Genomic DNA, 21,012 nt, shown 5'->3' with positions numbered 1-21,012 from the left:
GGAACCAGATTTTCTGTTGAAAACAATTCACACGAAGCCAATTTTCAGTAAAGTGAATCGTTTATGGTGAATCACGTGAACTTAATGTTTTGATTTTGACAAATACATGTAGTTAAACCAATGTTTCTTTTTCCCACAGGTTATATCACTTGCTGTCAGAAAGTTGTCTCTTCTCCAACCAATCACTTCTGTGTACTTGGACACCAAAATATAGAACTAAAAAGATATTTATTCTTCCAGAGACAAAGAAAAGCTGCTTATAGTATAGTTTATCCAGCCACCGTCTCCCCAGCTCATCCTGTTCCCCAGGTATGGTGAAGCCCATTATCTGATTCTTTTTCCAGTCAATATAAAGGTTGAATGCAGTAGTGATCAAGTACGGTCTGTGGCAGCTGAGTTTATAAATTCTAGTCTTGTTACCTGATATTTGATATATGAACCGTGTTACCAGCTTCCAGGAGCAGAATAGTTAAGAGGAGATCTAAATCTTCTAAAGTGAAAACTAAACCCACAGTCACAACAGGCAAAACAGTTACAAATTATATGAGCAAACCTATGAATATGTATTTAATGAACGCTCTCGAATCATTCCTCATGCTCTTGTACAGTATGTCATTGTTTCACAACTAGGAATATAGCCTCTACGGATACCAATAGGTACATACATGCCTCTGTGCAGCGCTGACATGGCATTTCAGGTTTTTCTTTTTTTTTTTTAAATCAAATTTTATTGCAGTTTCATAACATCTTCTGCATCAGTGTACAGTGCCCTGTTCTGTGTCATCATACATTCCTGCTAGGCCATGTTTCAATACACATGAATATTGCAGTGCAACAAATCAGTGGTAAGCAAATGCGTTGGAGTGTACTATGTGTTCTCATTACCATTTCACAGTAATCAGTGGCACTTCCCCCTATTCCAAACTTCTCACCTTCGCTCCACATCAATGGACTGACATGAGATTCCAGTTGTCTGTCAATATGGGAAATAGTAGAGGCAGGAAACATAACATTTGTTACCAAGGCAACATTTTAAAAGTGTATAGTTTATGTTATGTACATCCTTGGGATTAGAGGGTCCTTGGTGTTGTCGACCATGGACAGGTCCAGGATGATTAGAAGGCAGCTTGCAACCTCAAGTACGCCATCCCAAAAGCCACGTATGGCAGAGCAAAAACTTGTTCGGAGCAGAGACAGATAGTTATTATCATCCAGATGGCTTTGCAGTTGAGTGACCAGAAATTTCGCAAAAACCTAAGCACAAGAAGGTACGTCATGGTCCTACAGTTCAGACCCCTCAGGATTTTGCGGTTTGTCTTTGCAAAGTTTGCGGCCCCAAAATAAAACAAATTGCAGAAAAAAACCCAAAATGTGAGCCATTTTTGCAACAGGCACTAAACATGCCTGATCATGAGAGCGAATAATCTCTGATCAACAAAGTGATCCATTGGATCTGCCACTTTAGGGGTTGCTGATCTGTAATCAGAGACGATAATTCTAGGGCACGGAGGTGTACCTCTTCAACCTATCCACTAGATTATATCGAGATTACCCTCAAGGGAACCGAGTTGACGGAAATCCTCCTTGCCCTGGAATTTCGCACCTGCCCCCCTGACGGATCCTCTATCCAATTTAGGCACACTCCAATACACAAACACAGTAAGATACCAGCCTTGCAACCATTATCCTGTCTAGTAGGTGCCTCCTCGCTTGAGGCCAATGATTGACTACAGAATCTAGTTCCACATTTCCCTGACTCATCTATTGCTACACCCTAGTCTCAACCACATAGTTAGCCCCCTTGGCATTCTGCCTCCCCACAATACCTCCTATTGTAACGAGGCTAGCCTCCAACGTGGGGTACGTATAAGTAGACCCTCCGTTCCTGTTCAAGAAGAGATGGGCTTTGGCACTCTCACACACTTAACTTTGCAAACATCAATCCATCTACCAACCAATAATCTTATCCCTACACAAAGGGCCGTTCTCTGCCCTACACTTCGCCAACAACTGAAGATTGTGTCATGGAATATGGCAGGACTAAATAGTAAAATCCCACTTCCCCACTCAAATCAATTAGCGGAAGGATTTGACGTCTGTATTTTTCAAGAGACATTGAATCTGGTTCCACTACACAAAGCCGGCTACACTTGCTTCCACTTACCTGCAACCTCCATAGGGAGAAGGCGTCCGTCTGGGGGCTTGATCAGCTGGGTAAATATTGTCCTTGAATGTAGAATCACCCTTAAAACAAGCTCGAGCCCAGATATTCTGTGGCTAAGCATCAGAGGGCCATGGGTTGGATCCAAAATTGAACTCTTCAATGTTTATGCGAGAGGGACAAAAGGAGGTAGGCCCTCACCTACTATCCCAGCACTGGAGGAATGCCTAGTTATTTGCTAACCCCATACCAGAGTGGTGGTTGCAGGAGACTTTAACTGCACTTTCGAACCTCTGGCTAAAGAAGACCTAACGGGAACAGAAGAACAGGATAATAGATGGGCAGTTCCCCAACTAGACCTACCCCCAGTCAAGAGATGGACGCAGCAGGCACTCCAACTTAATGCCATGACTATGGAGTATGGTTTGAGGTCAGTTAACGGCAGATCACCATCAGATAAACTAGGTGCTAACACCTACAATAGTTAGCTGTCCGTCCCGGATTGATTATATTCTCCTTGATGCGAAACTGTGGGGGAAACTGGTTGACATGATTGTAGGTACGACCTCAGAGAGTGACCACAACCCTTTATGCTTAACCTTGAAACCCCTGTGGGAGGCACCTTATTACCAGTTGAGCACCTTACCATTGACAACTACCAAGGAGATAATCCCCTCAAACTGTAAAAAGTTTCTGAAATGGCAGAAGGTAATCCTGCACAACACAAAGATTGCTGGTATCAAACACGACTTAGCTGCAGGAACATCCGAGCTCCTGGTTGCTATCCATAGCGCAACCAGATTGGTGGACATTCCTAGGGCCCACTTGCACACTGTCAACCAAATTAGTGCATATTTCCAAGTCCCTAACCCGGGCAAAAAACCTAACAATAACGTCAAGAAGCCATATTCGTGTTATACCAAAAATTGCAGGCAAAAAAGGTCGATCCTGGCTGCAGCTATTAAAGAGAAGAACCAGGTGCTCGTTAAAACTGCTAGAAAATCCTACAAGGCAGCCCAGCGGGAGGCGAATATAGAATGGGACAAATCGCGCTGGCAGCAGCTTAAAGAAGCATGCTCATCCACAGATACTAACCTGTTTTGGAAACTGGTCACCTGGGGGAGCAAATCCAGCGCATGCTCACCTGCAAACCACAACACTGGCCAGGCATGGCACGATCATTTTAGAAAACTATATTCAACGCCAGAGGCCACCCCATTTGAGGAACCAGATGATTTAAATGGGCCCCTCGCAGAAAAGTGTTTTAGCTTATTGGAGAAAGAAGCTGCAATAAGCAAAATTGTACCCTCTAAAGCAGCGGGACCAGTTGGCTTGCCAGGCAATCTCTTTCTGGCCGATCCTCATAACTGGGCACGTTACATCTTACTCTTAGTAAAAGCAATAGCTAGTGGAGCCACGGTCCCAAAGTCATGGAGGGCCGCTGAGGTGGTCCTCAACTATAAAAAGGATGTTAGGGACGACCCTTCCAATTACAGACCGATCAGCCTGATTGATGCTATACAGAAGGTCTTTGGTTGAGTCCTTCTGCATAGGATACAGTCATGGACTGAGGATGAACCCATCCTCTCCCAGTACCAGGCCGGATTTAGACCAAAGACTGGGACGATGGATCAGGTGTTTAGACTCCTCCTCATTTATTGGAAGGTAGTGGTGTTAAGCAAGGGCAGTCTTTATCTCGCATTTATTGATTTGAAGACTACCTTTGACCTGGTCCCTAGATCTAAGCTATGGATGACGCTTGGAGGGATGGGCATCCCCCCTTGTCCTTAAACTGCTGATCCAGCTATATGAGGGCAATTTCGCCCAGGTCAGATGGGGGGTGCAGGGACAACTAACAGGAGGCAATCCTATCAACAGAAGAGTTCGACAGGGCTGCGTTCTGGCCTCAACCTTGTTCTCCCTGTATGTGAAAAGGGTGGTTAGTTTCCTCCAAGTAGACCCTGCCGACTCGCCTACCATGGGGGGGCAACAAGGTACCAACCTTGTTGTTCGCAGACGACACCCTGCTGATATCCAAGACCCTAGCCGGGTTACTACGCCTACTTAATAGATTCCTACTTTTTTGTGATAATCGGGGGTTGGTCATAAATAGTCTAAAAACCAAATTTATGGCCCTTTAACTGCCACAAGTCATATAGGAGTAGCCCTCTGCTGGATGGGGCACCCCTGGAAAGGGTAGACACCTTTGATTACTTAGGTGTAAGACTCTCCAACACAATGTCTTAGAGGCCCCACTTAGCAAAGATGCTGTTGGGACACAAACGAGTGGCTGGAGCAATAGAGAAAGAACACCACCTCTCACACCGGTAGCTCCCGCCGTCCAAGTTTAGCAGTCAGCTCTGCTCTCTACGGAGCAGAGGTTTGGGGATTTGACGAGCTCGATGAACTCTGCAGATCGGAGCACAAGTTTTTTAGAGATCTGGTGATGCTACCTAAAAATGTCACTCTTACCCCTCTATTGTTGGACATGGGCAGGCGGTCGATTGGAAATGTAGCTAGGCTACGCCCACTACTTTTTTGGGTCCGCATTAGACGGAGCCCAGAGTTTCTTCCCTATGCCGAAGCTCTTACCGAGATTATCCGCCTAGACACTGGCTGCAAAATAGGCTGGATTTCCAATGTAAAAAAATGCTGACAGCCATTGGACTTAAAGCTCATTGGGATAGCCAGGAATCCCCAAGGAGAGACAAGCTCAAATAACTCTATTAGGAATGGGTGGACCAACGGAAGAACTGTAAACCTAACATGGGAAAACTAACAATAGAATTGTATTCACACAAACAAACTCGATATCTTGAGCCCTTCCTTGACATAATCCAGGTCCCCAGAGACAGGATGTTGTATATACATTTTAGGTTTGGAACTCTCCCTGTCCACAAGATGACCGCAAAATGGCATTCATGCAACGAAAAAGATTGTCTACGGTGCAGAGCCCTGATAGAAAGCATCGCCCATGTAATGTTCGCCTGTCCGGCGTACAACATCTCGCTAGCTAAATGTCTATAATTGATTTGCCAGCAATTGGGCACACGGGATAACCATACAGCATTGCACATTCTTAGGTCCAATTCTACACCTCTCTTTGCATGTTGCGTGGCAAAGTTTCTTGGCCAGGCATGGCTTATTAGGTGGAAAGCTATTTTAAGAGTGGCACAGTCTTACTTCAATCAAGGTTGTGACAAATTCTTGTCACAACTCCAAATCTGTTCGGCCAAATACAAAACCAATTCCTATGCACAAGCACTTTATCTGTTATACTTTGCTGCTACATTAGGATACTCCAAAAAAATTCAGCAAGCTAACAATCAACTACAGCATTATGAAGGTTTGTTATTAAGATGACATGCTTACTGTTTTTATCTTGTTTTTATTATTGATTCATAATTGATGTATTAATTGCACGTTTGTATTTCTCCTTTTAGAAAAAAAATATTTTTTATAGCTTTTATGACATTTTATGTGGTATAAAGCTTACACAACAATTATCACAGAAATACTGTGGCCCAAATGTGGGGCTGGCAAACCAGCACTGCACAGAGCAGGATTGACAAATGTTTGGGGCAAGATAGAGTGCAGATTTACATTTTAAAGTTGCACTCTCACAGTCACCACCCTGCCCCCCTGCTTTCCTGCATCAAATACATAGTGCTGAATGGGAGCTGTTTCTTAAGCCCCCTTCGATCACCTCCAACCCTAAATTAAGGTGTGAGGAGGGCTAAAGTAACAGCTCCCGTCTAGCACCATGTATTTCACGCTGGTTGTGCGTGATGGGTGCCCTGGGGGTTGCTTAGTTATCTATGGGTTCGGGTGAGCACAGATAAGTGCCGCAGTGGGGGGTGTTGGGACCAAAGACTGCCAAAGGAATGGGGAACAGCACAAAACCCCGCAGTTGATGAGTGGAGGAGGGGAATGGACATGTATATGTCAGGGGGAAAAACGACATACATAGCCCGAGGTTGTCCCAAAAAGTTCCCTAAAATATGGAAACCATGGATACAACATTATGGCCTCCTGGTGGGGAACTCACAGTGAGCAACCGGTGTCAGCTGGGGACTGAGGGCGGGGGGCATGGGGGGAAGGGCCAGAGAGACAGGGGAACTGAGTTACCAACTCTGAACACTTATTTGTTACTGTCATATATATTACTGCAGTTGGATAACAATGTTATTGCTCTACTGAACAAGACCTTGCTTTTTGGAAGTCTCCACTGTATCTGTACTGAAATCAAGAAAATGGCAATAAAATATTCCTCCCCCAAAAAAAGACTGCCAAAGGAAGCTGGGACATTAACATACCTGTGAAATCCCGGTCTCCCCAAGTCTAATTTTTCTTTGTTATGGACACAGAATGTAGGAAAACACCTCTCTCTTGCCAAGCCTCCTTTTACTGGCCCATTGAGGTAGCTCAGGGCCAATAAAGGAGATTGAAAGAAAGGGCTTTTAAGATTTTTTAGGGTTTTTTATAAAAAAATACAGTATTTTTACAAAATTTATGATTTTAGGGTTTGCTTGCAAATCACAAAATTCTGGAGGGCCTGTACAATTGGGCCACACTTATTTGGCATTTATTTAACAGTGGGATGATGATGCCATTCTTTAGTTGCCTAGATATTTCCATACTTGGAAGGAACAATTCACTAGATGACAGATATGTGGTGTGAAGATGGTGCAAACTCCTGAAATAACCATGCTGGACACATGTGAGTCTGTTGATTTTAGAACCCTCAGGATGACTTCTATATCAGCCAGGGAAGGGGTGTAATAAAGAGAACTCTACAACATGTTGTATTGTAGGGAAAAGTAGTAAACCTGAAATTAGACCTTTTAACAGACTCTGCCAGGTAGGTATTCAGATATTTTGGTATTTTTTTATTTCAATATACATTTTTAAAGCCTCACACATGTCCACTGTTGTGGCAAGTGGGGGGTAACAGTAGTGAGAAGTGATGGCTGAACCGGATAGTTTAAATAGACATCTCGATTAGTTAGAGGCTATAGTTATAGTCTCTGCCCAATGTCTTATTTACTTTTCCTGTCCTTATTGTCTTTTTGTATGTCTTAAAGGATTGTCTGTACAGATGTCGGCCTTAAGTTAGATGATGTTGCCTCTACCTAGATTCTAGACGAAAATTAGTTTGTTTAATGTATTTCAGGTTCAGATTGAACTAAGGGCATACTGCAACTGCATTGTGTACTTCTGAGTAGATTTGGTGGCTGTTAGGAGGTTTTTGGTAGAAGGAGCAAGAAGATCAAAGATCTCATTGCATGGTCCCTTGTGGTCCTTGAGGATGAATTCTATGTCAGTAGCGGAGGCGAGGATTATGCTATTCTTTCTTCACTTTATTTCAATAGCAGCCATCATTTTTTAACACAACATACCTTAAAACGATGTTTCCCATGAACCCTATGATAACAGAAACAAAGAAAGTCCATCCAATCCCTTTACTGGCTATTCCTCATAGTCCCTGGTTTCCTTTACTCTCCCTCTTTCTTCCCTGCTCCATTCTGCCAATTAAGTACTCCACAGGGGTTCCCTGTGACTGAGGGGTTTCTTGACTGGGTTGTGGGGCTATCTGTTAAAAAAGTTGCTTGACTTGTATGACGACGATTTTGCTTTATTGGTTTGCCAGCGGGAGCGAAGTACTTGTGCTCCTTTGCGGTGCGTTTTGGCTGTCATCAGCCTGCGAGCCACACAAGGCCGTGAGGTCCTCCAACCTCTTGAGGGTGCTGCAGACTGCTTCTGTCACGCTATATGCAGGCTTTGCGATCGTCGCGCAGTGGGAGATTCAGTTTTGAGGAGAGTGGTGCGCCGTTTGCGGAGTCCTGCTAATCAAACCGCGCTGCCTGGAATCTGACTCCCCCAACGGGGTCTGTATTTTCTTTAATTGACATCCCGCGGTGACTGCAAAAGAAGAGAAAAGACCGGGAAATAATCAGCACTACCCTGAGTGCATCAATAAGCACATAAGGGACACTGTCCCAGGCAAAGCTAGCCTAGTATTATTGCAAGGAAGCTCAGTGTCCTGGTCGAGAGACCTAATTGGGCCCGCAAGCCCCCACATTGCACAGGCCTCCCAGTCTTTCTAGTTTAGCGGTGCAGTCCCCCACAGGACCTTCCCTTGGGGGAGGAGGAAGCACAGTACTTTGCATTTGATGACGAGTTTGCAAGGTGGTTCATGCATCTATATCCAGAAAGGCCTCATATGCCATGGCACTCTACGAGAAGTCCAAAAATCAAAAGAGAGCAAGTTCCTACATACAGTATTGGGCTGTCGGCTTGATAGGCCAAAAGCACATCCATTTATTTGAAAGGTTTCTCACTCACCAAACAGTTGTTTGGTGACATGCTTCTTCATCATCATCCCCGATATTCAGGTATCTGGGATGTGCAACAACGCTTAAATAGAAGGGAGCATGATTACAATAGTGAGGGACAGTGAGGGAGGGGATCACCAAGGAAAGGTTAGTGATTTTAAAATTGCCTTCACAATACCCTGGAATTCCCTTTACACTTGGGTCTGTTTTGGCTAAGCTAATGGGGGTTGAAAGGGACGGACTTGGTCACTATTAGTCCTCCAGCCACATTTTTCTGTCTGTCTACATGTTTCAGCCAGACCCCGCTGGCTTTTGTCAGGATTTTGGATTCCTGTTCCTACTTAGGTACAGCGGTTCCATGTGAAAAACATATGTACACTCTATCAGGTGTCATTCAGTCATCTGAGAGAAGTCATACTCACTCACTCTGGTAATTCTGGTAAAGCTTCTGTATGGATGATAAAAGGCAGAGGTTTAGCAAATACATGAAAGAGAAACAGCAAACCCTTAAGTGATGTTTTAAGGTTTGCATGCACTTATTGCTAAGGCAATTTTTATAACCAGAGTAGGTGAGAATCTCTGGTTAAAGGAAATCATTAGGTAGCAGCCCAGAGTGTGGCTCTTAAAATACACACAGTGTTGTGCTTTCAGTAGGTCTTGGGACTGCCTGTGCAAAGCATCACACACACACATAGTCATTCGCAGTGTGGCATATAATGTGGCCATTCTTAGACACTCACATAGTCTTGAGTGTGCGCGTGTTCCCTGAGCTCGGGAGCAGGAGCGTGCCACCTAGTAAAACTCTGGTAAATAGATGAAGAAAGAGAAAAGCGATCTTAGTATCCAAATTAAAGAACTCACTCACCCGTTATCCTCCTTGTTAGGGTATAAACGGCTTACATCATCAGGGGTCCCCACCCGCTTGGGCACCTATTCTCTGCTCCAAATGCTGACCCTGTGTGTGTGCAGCTGGCTCCCGGAGCTCCCATTAATGTAGGAACTGGTGCTCCACTTCCGGCTTCTCTGTGGCCTGTATGACGTCAAATGCAAGGAGAACCAAAAGACTAGACTGCCCTGTTCAAGTCCCATGTGTTGAAATTAGCCAGTGCGATTGCTACCACCAAATATTGATGTAAAACCTAATCTTTGGAACAGGAGTATTATATTACGAGATTCCAATATAAGGCGGTGTAGTGGAAGAATAAATAAGATAGTGAATGTAAGGTTGCCAGTTGTTATTTTTATTCACAAACTAATCAGCAATACGTTATTACCTTCACTGATCAGAATAAGGAGCCTCGGAAACAGCAAGTATCTGATGTCAGGATAGTCAATCCTGGTGTAATTTGCAGGCACACTTATGGGCTGAATTAATGGTCACTGGAGTAAAAGTCTGGGCCAATACAAACATTTTTTCCCTGGACTTGTTATTAAAATCCAAATTTTCTCTATGTGGATGCTTAATAATCTACCTAAGAACAACAGATATAACTTCAATGTCAAAAAATAATAACCAAATATGTTCTAACTAAAATATTTGGAATCTCATAAATATTTAATAAAATATATATAAAATACTAGTGACATTTGTCAATATAGTTATCATCCATTGTACCAGATACATAATCAAAAACATCTGGTCCAAAAATAACATAGACAACAACTGTATACACTCACAGTACCAAAAAAGGTTGTGTCAATGCAGCCTTTCGGTGGCTCCTTGACCATTATTCCACCTTCTTCAGGACCAATAACTGAATTAAAACCATTGATATTCTATTGTATTTTATATTATGTATATTGAAGGTGCCATGCTTTTATTGTCCTTCACCCATAATATTTGGAACAGTCTGTTTCTTCCCCAATGAGATAAGAAACTAATATTTAAGACTTTGTTATTTGAAAACCTGCAGCTCAAATTCCATGTGAGCTAACCAACTATGGCAAGTATACTTTTCCTTTCGTGCCCCGAGCAAGACTGCCACTATGATAATGCAGATCTCAGTAGTTAATAAATGACTCCTAAAGCGGCATTTTCAATTACCTGTCTCTTCGGCGCAGTTCACCCAGTTTGTTGTATCTGCTAGTTTACGACCCGACACAGGTCTTGCAGGCTGCCAATACTGTGGCCCGTGTTTCTTATTAAAATCAGGGTCCAGCAGGAAAACGAACCGTTGTTTCTTTTTTTGAAGAAAACAAAATTGTGGTGACCTGGCTAAGGTTCAGTTGTCATAGTACAATCCAGTCTGGTGCACCAGTAATGTTAGAACCTCAGAGTGCACATCTGGTTGTCAATCAATGTCTGTAAAACTGTCCCCAGGTATCCTCATCTTTCAGACCCTGGATGTTGGTTCAGAGATGGTGTATCTGTTACAGTCAAAGTGTGAAATCCCAGTATTGTATAGAATGCCCAGGTAATGTATAGAATGCCTGATGGTTTTCGGCAAACTATGAAATATAAGTTTTTTGTGAAAATGTTACATACTTTTCCTAGGCATTCTATACAATTCCTAGGCATTATACAGAATGACCAGTACCATTTACGCAAAGTGTTAAAAGGCCACAAGATGAGATTCCTAGGCATTCGGCAAAGTGTGAAATCCCGGTATTGTATAGAATTCCTAGGTAATGTATAGAATGCCTGATGGTTTAGAGGCAAACTAGGAAATATATGTTTTTGGTGAAAATGTTACATACTTTTCCTAGGCATTCTATACAAATCCTAGGCATTATACAGAATGACCAGTACCATTTACGCAGAGTGTTAAAAGGGCATTAGATGAGATTCCTAGGCATTATACAGAATGACCAGTACCATTTACGCAAAGTGTTAAAAGGGCACAAGATGAGAAGCCTTTATTAATTAATACGCATTTGAAGCTGAAAGAACAAAACTGCGAAATAACGCACAGGATATTCTTACCGGAAAACAATGAAAGCAGAACTGAGATTGAAGTACTTGTTACACTAAGAAAGGCCAGAGTAACACGTGGAATTGTACTCACTTTTATTCTTCACACAAAAACACCTTATATTTTGGCACTTTGATCTTGTACATACATTTCACGACTTAAAGAAGGATGTGAACAGAATATTGTTACTGGTGAAACACAAAGCAGAACTGGCATGACCTACAGAATGCGAACAGAATATTCTTACCGGTAAAACACAAAGCAGAACTGGCATGACCTACTTGTTGCAGCACAAAAACACCTTCTATTTTGGCACTTTGATCTTGTACATACATTTCACGACTTAAAGAAGAATGCGAACAGAATACTGTTACCGGTGAAACACAAAGCAGAACTGGCATGACCTACTTGTTGCAGCAGGGAAGGCTAGAGTGACATTTTGAATTACACTTAATTTTCTTTTTCACACAAAGGCACCTCATATTTTTGCATTTCGCCTTGCACATACACCTGACGAATCCTTGGCCGCTTCCTGTGGACTGAGAAGTAGCTGCAGATCGGAGAGGTATTTCGTGGTCAGGAACGTCTTCAATTCTCATTAAGTTCTTTGGACATACGGGGAATTGTGATCTGGCATAAAGTTGCTTCAAGATTCCTTGTGCAGTTCCAAGTCGGTAAAAGCCATCTTCCGTCACGTTCATAACAACTGCCAAGAGATTGCGTGACTCACCCCGCCCTTTGTCGACGTCGGGAATCGGAAGTCGCACAGTGGCACCCAAAGGCACAGGAGGAATTTTTTTGTCAGAATCCCTTTTCATTTTTTTGGCCTGAATCTCAAGGTTCGATTTCGATTCCATTTTACTTTGGATAGCTTTCTCAATATTGAAGCAAACATTGCACAAAATGCAAACCCCATAACCTTCTACTTCGTCGCCGTCATCCTCTTTAGGCGAATGTCCACAGATGGCTTGAACGTTTCGGCCACACTTTCGACATGTATGAGCACCGCTGGTTTCTTTTAAGCAGACGCAACAGGTAGCGGAAGAAGAAGGATTTTCGGTAACCATGGAAATGGAAGGCTCTTCGATAACCATCACTGTTTTGGTTTCCTCCATCATGGATTGCATTCTCAGCTATGTCTTCTGCAGGGAGCTGTGTCTCTTGCATTGATTCATCTCGTCTTTCTTCCTGCTGTTGTGTTGTTTGTACGCTCTCTATTATTTTTCGAGCTCTTCCTCAGTCTCTACGTCTTGTAAAACGTCGTCAGGCAGGGACGACGTTGAGAGATCTACTCTAGCTTTGCAGCCGAACAGAGCTTCATATGGTGACCTCTTAATCCCAGAATGAAAAGCTCTGTTCGTCATAAATTGGACAAACCACAATCCCTCACTCCAGCAGCTAGTTTTTTCATCTTGCATCCAAGCACACAGCATATTTTCAATGTCCTGATTAGCTCTTTCGACGCTCCCTGACTTTGTGAGTGGCGCGGCTTACCATGGACGATCTTCAAGGTGGGCCAATACTCCTTTAGGCTGCTTACCACATTGTTTGCAAATTCCCTGCCGTTATCGGACTGTAGAATCGTTGGAGCACCAAGCAACGTAAATATGTCGACGAGCTTGTAGGCTACTTCTTCCGCTCTCTTTGATTTCAGAGCCCTGAGAACTACAAACTTAGTGAGATGATCTTGGTACACCATTATAAACTTGTACTCTCTGTCAGGATGGGACTGAAAATCGATGAGATCGACCTGACAACGGGAGTTGAATTCAGAAAAAACCATTGGCTTGACCACAACACCTTTTTTAACACCTTTTTGCTTCTTCTGGCAAGGCTCACAAAGGTGAATGTACAGCTCAATATCATGACGGGTAATGTTCTTATACTTGGGTGAAAGTTCTTTCAACATCCTGTCCCGTCCTCCATGACCAATAACCAAATGGGCCTTATGGAGTACGTCAAATAACTCGGAGTCCGTGACGTAAAACTGAATAGCACTCGTACCTTCTTTAACAGGATAGATCAATTTAGTCATATTCTCGACCATCATTGCGTCATAGTGTTTCACCAGCCAATAGTCCCGTGGTTCCTTCTTAATGGTCGTCTTAGCCTTTTTCACATCGTCCACTAACTTTTGGTAAATGGTTTCGGTTAGGAAAACACCGTTTTTAGCAGCATTGGCTCTTACTTGAGATAATTCATCGCAGAACCGTCGTTGCATGTCAGCATGGCGTGATTCCTCTCTTGGCACTACACTCCCTTCCGACATGGTGATACAAGAATGACGGGAAAGGATGACGGCAGAGCGTCTGTGGAACCTCTGCCGGATGCTGTTCACGACCTCTGACCCTGCTTGCAGGCAGGTCGCTCCCCACACCACCGCACGGCTGCCACCTGCTCTTTGCCTGGGTAATTGTGCTGTCTCTGCCCCTCGCTTGCTGGTAACTTGTGCTGTCTCTGCCCCTCGCTTGCTGGCAACTGGTGCTGTCTCTGCCCCTCGCTTGCTGATAACTTATGCTGTCTCTGCCCCTAGCTTGCTGATAACTTGTGCTGTCTCTTGGATTAGGTCTATTATATACTTTGCCGGCAGACAATCCAGCAAAGTATACAATGCCTAGGCAATGTATAAAATATCAATCATTTCATACTTTGACGTTCGATTTTCAGGCATTCTATACATTACCTAGCCATTCTATAGAATGCCGGATTTCACACATTGCCGGGCGGGAATAAAATGGCGGGATTAGGCGTATTATATACTTTGCCGGCAGACAATCCGGCAAAGTATACAATGCCTAGGCAATGTAAAAAATATCAATCATTTCATACTTTGACGTTCGATTTTCAGGCATTCTATACATTACTGTGAAGGACGATATGGAGGAGGAGGTGGTTCTCGTTTGATACAAACACAGGAACTCGCTAATGAGGTGAAGAATCGGGTTTTATTGTTTCAACAACGTCTTTCTTGTGTTTTCCGGTAGTGTTCTGGACGATGTAGGGTTCTTGAGGTGTCGAAGTCCGGATCAAGGGCTCCACCGTAGGGACCGTCTCTCCGTCTGGCTCCACCGCAGTGACCGTCTCTCCGTCCGTCCGTGACCCAGGGAAGAGATACACAGGGACACAAGGGTAAGTAGGGTTGCAGGGACCGTAGGCGCTTTGAGGGGGGAAATGATTGTGAGGGATCACCGGGACTACCACCAGCTGCCGTGACTCAGGTAACTCACACGAGATAAGGAGGTGTTCCCAGGCACAGAGGGCTGGAGGGGGGTGTGAGTGTAGTTGACCCAAAGACAAAGAACACCCAGCACTCAGGCTCCCCGTATTCCCGTGACCTCCCACATCCTATTCAACCCGTCCCTCCCCGTGCTTGTGAAAGGCTCAAGATACGATCACGTACCTTTCCCAGCCACGCTCCTCCAGGAACGTGGCGGGGCGAGTAGCGTATCAGTTGGCCTCCTGGCTCCGTCGACGCTGTCCCTCGGACTCCGCACTCTCCTTCAGTCGTCTCTCGTCCTCCACTGCTTTCTCGCTCCTGCTCCGTCTCCTTCGCTCGGCTCTCCTTACTTCCTCCGGCTTTCGCGCTCTCCTCTTCTTCCGGGTTTCTCTTACGAGGGCTCGGTGTCTCTGATTGGACGGCGGCTTCTGACGGGCAGATTGTCGACTCCTCCCCAAGGGATTCTCTGGTTGAGTTAAAGGGCCCGTACGAGTCCTGTGGCCAGAGCGGAAAGGAACAATCAGGAATCCCTTCGGCTCGTTTGTCCGTAGCAGTGCCCCCAGCAGTGCCCCCGTGACAATTACCTAGGCATTCTATAGAATGCGGGATTTCACACTTTGACTGTAACATATCCATTGTTCTTTTTCACACAAAGAGCCTGTCCACAGCTCCTGAATCTATCATCTGCTCTAAAACAGTCCAAGTCATGTCATTAGGAGTATGGCTTGCGTTAATGAAATAGCTTGCCAATTTTGTTGTGACTTCTTGGCATCGTATGTTACTTCAAAGCTCGCACAACCTTGTGGGTACCTTACGGCAGGTCATCCGTACATATTATAGGCCACTATTGCAGGTCACCAGATAAATGACACTTGCTGAGTTGCGATTAGTGAGGTTGTGCACGCTCACTCAAGGCTATTCGAGTGTTTAACAATGGCCACATTATACACCACACTGTTAGTGGCTACGTGTTTATGTGTGATGCTTTGCAAAGGCAGTCTAAGGACCTATTGTATGAACAAAACTGTGTGCAGTTTTAGAGGCACATCCTGGGCTCTCACCTAATGATCACCTTTAACCAGACATTCTCACCCATTCCGGTCATAAAAATAGCGTTAGAAGTAACTGCATGAAAATCTTAAAACAATCACTTCTGAGTTTGCTGTTTCTCCTTCGTGTATTTTCTAAACCTCTGCATTTTATCATCCATACAGAAGCCTTAACAGAATTACTGGAGTGAGTGAGTATGGCTTCTCTCATATGACTGAAAGACATGATACAGTTTACATTCATTTTTCACAGGTAACCACTGTACCTAGTGAGGAACAGGAATCCAAAGTCCTGATGAAAGTCAGCGGGGTCTGGCTGTAACATGTAGACAGACAGAAAAAAGTGAATGGAGGAATAATAGTGAACCAGCCCATCCCATTCAACCCCACACCAGTTTTTAACCTTGCCAAAACATACCCAAGTATAAAGATAATTCCAGTGTACTGTGAAGGCAACTTTAAAATAACTGACCTTTTCTTGGTTGTTCTCCTCCCTCACTGTCCCTAACTCCTGTAATCATGCTCTCTTGTATTTAAGCGTCGCAGTACATCCCCGATACTGGGGTATTGGGGGTGGGGGGCTCTATAAAGAAGCATGTTACTAAACAATTGTTTGATGAGTGAGAGCTTTTTTAAATAGAAGCCTTTGGCTTATCAAGTCGATGGCCCAATTCTGTATGTATGGACTTACTCTCTTTAGATTTTGTTACTAAGTCACTTCTGAGAGGTTGAGTATAGTCCGTTAGGCAGGTCCCCGTAAAGAGGGGTATATGCCTCAAACCCCCTCAATCTTTACTTGTGATTAAAGTATACCCTACGAGAAGATCCTACAACAGCTCATGGACAGCCGTAATGCATCCTTCATCTACAGGGAAGAACTCCCAGGATCCTCGGTCCCACTACCTCTAGGGCAGCCAGGGACGAAATCTTCCAAAGTGATCACGAAACGTAAACATACGCATGGGGTGGGTACCGATGCCTTCAACATACTTAAGAGAGAATTGTTGTCCCACCGGGCAGCCCCTGTGGATACCCTCACTACACAGACATAGGGGCTTATGACCTCTCTCCACCCATAGCCCATTCCTCGGACCTGTGCGGTGCGGATAACTCCCGGGGGGGCTCAGATAGGGATCTGGGACACTTCAGAACCTAGCTGCTGTCCTCTGGAGACACTACTCAAGCCCCCACTACTAAGAATGACACAACTCCTGGTATGACCAGTGATATGCTGGACCCGGATGATTTGCTCCATCCTTGATCTGCGGAGTGGGTCCTGGGGGATAAAGTGGCAACATACGTTGCGGGCCAGCTCAAGTAACCCCCGGACAAGAAGGTACGTAACCGACCTTAGAGCAGAATGCCCGTGCTAACCCCTGAGATAGACCCTAAGATAGACACTTTCTTGGCCAAACATATTCGAGACCCCAAGAAGGGCATAGACATATCCTGGAATTCCTGTCAGGATAAACTCTTGGATGTAATAGGGCTTTTAACCAAAATTCTAGATATTGTGGGGGAAGCAAAGCCCTCCGGATCCCTGGTTTCCCAAGCATCCCATCAGGTTGGGCACAGCCAGCCACAATCCTTTTGCAGAATTCCAACTGCTCCTTATCAGCAGAGCGCCGCAAGTCTCTTCTTATCAAGGTAGATCTCAGGCAGGGGTATCATCCCACCTCAGAGACCGGGTTGTAGCGCAGGGCTGTGTCTACGGTGATCTGTTAGTCAAGGAGCAAGGCACGTTTTTTGCTACCTTCTCCTCCCTAGCCAAGGCACAAGCATCCATGAAGCAGTTTTTCACCCCTAAGGTTTTTGGCGGGGCCAGTCGTGGGAGGGGGCACTGTACCGGCCGGGTGGCCTCACAATCCTTTTCCAGAGGGCAATGGCAGGACTCCGCGAATTTCAGAACCTGTCGCCAACCCAGAAGCTGACTTTAGGCTAATAATTGATTCAATGGAAGCTACCCTGAGTCTTCCCTCCAGGAACATAGCCAAGATCAAGCAGACATTGTTGAATAGTCTCAAGAAGGAGAGGCCTTCCCTTTGACAAATGGCGAGAATTGTGGGTCTCCTCTTTTCATCCATCATGGCTACATTCCCAGGACCATTGCACTACCAAGCGCTTCAACGCCTGAAGGCATCTCACCTCTGGAAGGGTCTAACGTACTCGGAAGTGGTCCCGCTCGCGATGGCGGCCAAAGAACAGATGCGATGATGGTTGTTTTATATGGAATCCTGGAATGGGAGAGCTATATTCGACTCCCACCCTGACATAGTCATTAAATCCGACGCCAGCAGGAGGGGCTGAGGAGCTCGTTCTGGGGAGTTATCCTAAGGCGGCGTTGGTCTTCACAAAAACAAAGACTGCACATAAACTGTCTAGAGCTGTTACCCAGGTCCTTCGCCATCCGCTGTTGGACCAAAGACAAAGTCAAATGCTGCGTGCTTCTGAAGATGGACAGTGTATTAGCTGTTCGTATGTCAGTCATCTCAGAGGAACCCGATCCAAACACCTCTCAGTCCTCATCAGAAACCATTGGGAGTTCTGCTTCAACAACAAGAGCTCCTTGAAGGCAGAATATCTTCCGGGATCCCGGAACGAGGTTGCGGACTGGCACTCCAGGCACTTCAGCGATGCCAGAATGTAGAAACTGAACACAAAAATATTCCAAGTTCTGTCCAGGCTATGGGTCCCTTCTCGATGGACCTGTTCACCTCCAGGCTCCATCACCAAGACAGATTCTTCAGTTGGAGACCGGACCCTCTGGCAGTGGGTACGGATGTGTTCCTTCAGGACTAGAGCTGGAGAGGGGATATGCATTCCCTCCTTTCTCGATAACACAGATATCAGCACAGCTGAGGTGACATGGTAATAGTGACATCTGTCTACCCCTGTTGTCAGGATTTCCTATAGGATCCATGGAGAAATCCCCATAGGTTGATTCTAGAGGGATCCATGAGTCTGATGCCATGGTGGATTACAGGCAAAGATGGACAGTTTCAGACCTTTCAGAACAGGCTCAGTCTCTCCTTTGAAAAGCGTGGACAGACTTCACCTCAAAGAGATATTGATTGGCGTGGTGGTGTTTTTTTTTTTTTTTTTGCATCTTTTATATAGCGCGAACTCGACCCGAAGGTATTGGAGCGCTGTACATGAGCACCGTATTTACATTACATATTCAGGCACGGGGAGATTAAGTGATTTGCCCAGAATCACAGGATGTGGATGCGACCTCGAGGCTCGAACCCTGGTTTCCTGCACCAAAGTCGGCAGTTTAAGCCGACGGACCACATCCTCTCCCTAGTGTTGACTGGGTTGGTGTATGCAAAGGAGTGTGGATCCCGTGGGGTCTGACATTGTGCATAGCCTGAATTTCCTTTCTGAATTGGCATCCCAAGGCGTGACTTACAGGTCAGTAAATGCTATCAGGTCCGCCATTTTGGCAGGGCATATTTCAATAGAGTGTGCCTCAGTGGGTGAACACCTAATAGATTCAGAAGTTATTGAGAGGGGTCCCCCTGGCTAGGCCTCCTGAACACTGTTACTCTGTATTGTTGGTCATTATTACAGTCTTTACGCTATTTCTTTCCTGGCAGGACAATAAATATCTCTCAAGGAAGGAGTTATCAGGTAAGCTAGCTATGTTACTCTGTCTTGTTTCCTGTAAGAGGGTTTTGGATGTCCGGGCTCTGGACATTACAGGTAGGATTTTTACTCCAGAGGGAGTCGCTTTCCATATACATTGGAGAACGAAGACAAATTCCAGGGTGGGAGCCGGCCCTTCTTTGAAGAATAATCACAAGTTGTGTGTGGTGTGATGCTTCAAAGCGTATGAGGAGATGACGGCGTAGACTCATCCTCTGGGGGAATGCCAGCTTCTTATATCCAAGAAAAAGCCTTTCAGGGCAGTTTCCTCTCCGACCATCGATAGGTGGGCCCACATGGTCATGCTGAAGGCAAGCATTGACACTAGTATGTTTGGGGCTCATTCGGCCAGATTTGCGATGGTCTCTAGGACAGGGTGGTGGACATCATGTCCGCAGCAGGCTGGTCATCGGACTCTATGTTCGAACACTGCTATTTCAAACCGGTGGTTAATATGGCTTCCTTGGTTGTCAGTAAGCTTTAAACCAGCATAATCCTTGCCACCAATCCTGACATAGAATGTAAAATTTCCTAGCTATCGAAATAGAAGGTTTCAATTCTGTTAAGGACATGGAGGCGAGGATTATCCCACCCACGGATCAGAGATGGAATGACCTTCCCATCAGGTTTATGGAGAATATATGTTATATAAAAGTCCTACATTTTCCATGTTATTGAATTCATGATGTTGTGCTGCCCAGTTCGGATGATTATGATGTATATTGGAACAATAATGTATAATCCTGAAAATACGCGTACGTTCACTTCAGTGATTGGAGTCGTTTTTTTCATAGGAAATGAACTATTGAAACTGAATTAGATACGGCCGATATGCTGAAGTCGCTGAAGAAAGAGCGAGAGTAAAGGAGGCAAGGGACTATGAGGAATACACACCAAAAGGATTGTTTCTGTTTCCCTAATGTTCATGGGGATCTTAATTTTAAGACATGTTGAGTTAAAAAATGATCGCTGCCATTGAAATAAAGCGAAGAAAGAACAGCATTCCTCACCTCCGCGTCCTTTATAGAATTAAAACTTTCCGTTACTATAGCTAGTACATTTTATATTCTAACCTAGATTGGTGTCATGCCAAGAGAGATTTGTCAAAGGTATGTGAACACTTCTCAACTTAAATTTTAGCTCATGTGGCCTGAGGCAGCTATACCATTGCCAGGAGTTGGAAGCCATTTACAAAATTATTATACCATTTGATTGGGAAGATAATGTAAACAGTAATGTTAGTGTTCTTATCAAAACTGATAACAGTGTGTTGCTCTTTCTAAGAGTGGTACCAGAGATCAACTGCACAAACCATTTCAAACTGCGCAGAGGACGAATCCGAGGCAAGTCGGTATTATCATCCACCTAAAGGTCAAGATCCCCCTAGATTGTCACTCAAAAGTAAGCCTGGGCGGCGTTTGCAGAGTTTTACTGCGCAGAACTCTGCAAAGTGCCAGAAAAACTGCCGTGCTCCCCAGAGATCCGCCAGCGGCAGAGTCTGTTAAGTTTCACTGCTCGCACTGATTTTTAGTGCCAGGAGTTTGTCTCGCACTGTAAAATTAGCGCGAACTGCACTACGTGTCGCGCCAGAGGTTGCTACTGCTTTCTGCCGCTTGAGTAGACGTTCTACTGGAGCTGCAGCTTCCTCAACAGGAATGGCAGATTTCTCAACGTGAGCGGTCGCAACTTGCCG

The 21,012-nt window shown here is 44.8% G+C and overlaps 1 protein-coding gene across 2 annotated transcripts in view; it reads left to right on the top strand.

Moving 5' to 3' along the window:
• The window catches only part of METAP1D (methionyl aminopeptidase type 1D, mitochondrial), a 1,009,135-nt gene that overhangs the window by 452,753 nt on the left and 535,370 nt on the right, over positions 1-21,012 (top strand). For both annotated transcript variants that reach the window (XM_085645294.1, XM_085645295.1), the window contains exon 4: positions 140-309. In XM_085645294.1, the coding sequence (XP_085501420.1) occupies positions 140-309 (170 nt within the window). The remainder of the gene's footprint in view (positions 1-139; positions 310-21,012) is intronic.

Source organism: Triturus cristatus, chromosome 3_1, assembly GCF_964204655.1.
Source record: "Triturus cristatus chromosome 3_1, aTriCri1.1, whole genome shotgun sequence".
NCBI classification, from domain to species: domain Eukaryota; kingdom Metazoa; phylum Chordata; class Amphibia; order Caudata; family Salamandridae; genus Triturus; species Triturus cristatus.
This window is presented reverse-complemented; position numbering and strand designations above follow the sequence as displayed.